This window comes from Chrysochloris asiatica, unplaced genomic scaffold (assembly GCF_000296735.1).
Source record: "Chrysochloris asiatica unplaced genomic scaffold, ChrAsi1.0 scaffold00028, whole genome shotgun sequence".
Taxonomy (NCBI): domain Eukaryota; kingdom Metazoa; phylum Chordata; class Mammalia; order Afrosoricida; family Chrysochloridae; genus Chrysochloris; species Chrysochloris asiatica.
In genome coordinates this window covers 6,854,407-6,856,918 of record NW_006408546.1, presented here as the reverse complement: position 1 = coordinate 6,856,918, position 2,512 = coordinate 6,854,407, and the positions used below count along the sequence as shown (strand labels likewise).

The 2,512-nt window shown below is 51.9% G+C and overlaps 1 protein-coding gene across 1 annotated transcript in view; it reads left to right on the top strand.

The window, feature by feature from the left end:
- Window positions 1-1,440: 1,440 nt before the first annotated feature.
- NPHP3 (nephronophthisis 3 (adolescent)) overlaps window positions 1,441-2,512 on the top strand; it is a 48,013-nt gene continuing 46,941 nt past the window's right edge. The window contains exon 1 of the mRNA XM_006840030.1: window positions 1,441-1,835. Coding sequence (XP_006840093.1) covers window positions 1,443-1,835 — 393 coding nt within the window. The 5' untranslated portion in view covers window positions 1,441-1,442. The remainder of the gene's footprint in view (window positions 1,836-2,512) is intronic.

Genomic DNA, 2,512 nt, shown 5'->3' with positions numbered 1-2,512 from the left:
AGGCTTTCTGCTCCTGTAAAGATTTACAGCCTCGGAAACCCTGTACAGGGTCGCTATGAGTTGGAACCGACTCCACGGCACATAACAACAACAACAACAAAAGAAACCCCTATGGAGAACTCAGTTCTATTCTGACACACATGGGGTTGCCTGGAGCTGCAATCCACTTGAGGACAACTGGTAGCCCTAATCAAGACAATTGAAGATTAAAGATCACCAGAGATTGGTGGAAGGGAGGAGAGAATCTTTGAGGAGCTTCAACAACTGATCAAGTCTACAGAGCACAACATCCAACTCACAAAAGCATTAATCGAATTAAAATATTTTCTGCTTCCCTTTCTCTCCTGTCCCAGGGCTCCAGACCTACAGAGGTTAGAAGTCCCAGTTAATAGACACAGAAGCTACTGTAAGAGAGAAGGTGCCATCTTTTCCTTGACAGACATTTTAAAGTTTAGAACAGCTCTACTCCTCTCCCACACCCCGTCTTCATTTTTCATATCCCCTAAAACACATGGGATTGACTACATGGCAACAGAGTATTGATTTGTTTTTTAAACCCCACTCTTTCCCCAAGTCCTATAATATTTCTATCTCTTCTTTCATTTGGTAAGGTGCCCCAAAGGCCCTTTGGTTTGCGGTGTCTAGTGTGACTCATAGCAACAAGTCACAAAACCTGACCGTGTAGAACTAAGCATTGCTCTGGTGGTCTTTGTCTGAAAAGGTCTTTCTAGCTTCTACTTTGCCTTGATGGCTCATTGTAGCCACATGCGTACTTAGAGGCACAGAATGAAAGGCACACTGTAAACGCTGTTTTTGTTAAGTGCCTTTGAGTGGATTTCGGCTCACAGGGACCCAATATAGGGTTTCCATGGAGTGACTGGTGAGTTTGAACCACCGACTCATGATTCAAACCGATGACTGCAATTGCAGTCCTGCGCGTATCCTGTAGTGCCACATCAGGATACCACAGTACGTTGCTGTTGTTGTTGCTAAGTGCCGTTGGGTTGATTCCGACCCATAGGGACCATGTATAGGGTTTCCAAGGAACAGCTGGTGAGCTTGAACCACCGACGTTGCAGTTCAGACCACTTTGCAGTCTGACGCATTAGCCCACAGCGCCACAGGCACCCAATAAATTCCTCAGATTATCCATTTTGGGGATCCAGTCTTTGGATAGGAGGGCTCGGTCAGTGGTGGCAGAGACAGCAGCAGCAGCCGAGGTGTGGCTGGGCTCACCCCAAGGCACTCGCCCTCCTGGAAGATTTGGGTGGGACAGAAGCAGCGGAAAGTCCGGAACTCTAGCGGTTCAGTCCGGGCAGGGGTGGCGCCGAGGCACTTGGGTGATGACTCGCCCACCGCCCCGCCCCCGGTCTCGCCCCTGGTCCACCCCTACAGGAAGCCTGCGGGCCAGCAGAGGCCGCCAAGGCTGGCGGGCGGGCGCCATGGGGACAGCCTCTTCGCTCGTGAGCCCCGCGGGTGGGGAGGTGATCGAGGACACCTATGGGGCGGGTGGCGGTGAGGCCTGCGAAATCCCGGTGGAGGTGAAGCCCAAGGCCCGCCTGTTGCGCAACTCGTTCCGCAGGGGCGCTGGGGCAGCAGCGGGGGCCGGCCCGGGGTCTCTGCCCCGTGGGGCTGGCGGCGGAGGGCTCTTAGGGGCCAGCTTCAAGTCCACCGGCTCGTCGGTGCCAGAGCTGGAGTACGCGGCGGCCGAGTACGAGCGACTGAAGAAGGAGTATGAGATCTTTAGAGTCAGCAAAAACCAGGAGTTGTTGTCCATGGGCCGCCGCGAGGCCAAGCTAGACACCGAGAACAAGCGGCTGCGGGCCGAGCTGCAGGTAACGCTGGGTCTGGGGCCACCAGGATGCGGGGAAAACTGAGACCTGGGGCGGCCTGCCCACATTGTGCAACTGCAGGGCAAGCCTGCCAGACAGACGCCTCATCTGCCCCATGTCCAGCCCTTCTCCCCAAACCATGTAGAATCCTATTCTGGTCAGAAACTGCTCAGTCTTGGATGCTGAACGGATCTATTAACTCCCAACGCCTTCAAACTACCCACCCCCATACACACACTATGGGGATGAAATAGAAGAATTCTACCAACTTCTTCAATCTGAAATTGATCAAACATGCAATCAAGATGTATTGATCTGTTTCTGACTCATTCGGTCAGACCTTGAAGCCGTTAACACTAAAGTCTCTAAAAGTAAATATCAATCTCCGTGCTCCGGGAAAATAGATTTGCACTAGGCAGTTCAATTTGCAGAATGCGTTCTCCAGCATCTTTTTCTGTCATCAAGGCCATATTTTCCAACTACTGCTTCTTCCTCTTTGTTTCCAACTTTGCATTCAAATCACTGTTGTTGTTGTTGTTGTTGTTAAGTACCGTGGAGTCGGTTCCGACTCATAGTGACTCTGCACAGGGTTTCCGGGGCTGTAAATCTTTAAGGAAGCAGAAAGCCTCATCTGTCTCCTGCAGAACGGCTAGTTTCGAACCTCCGGCCTTGAAGTTAGC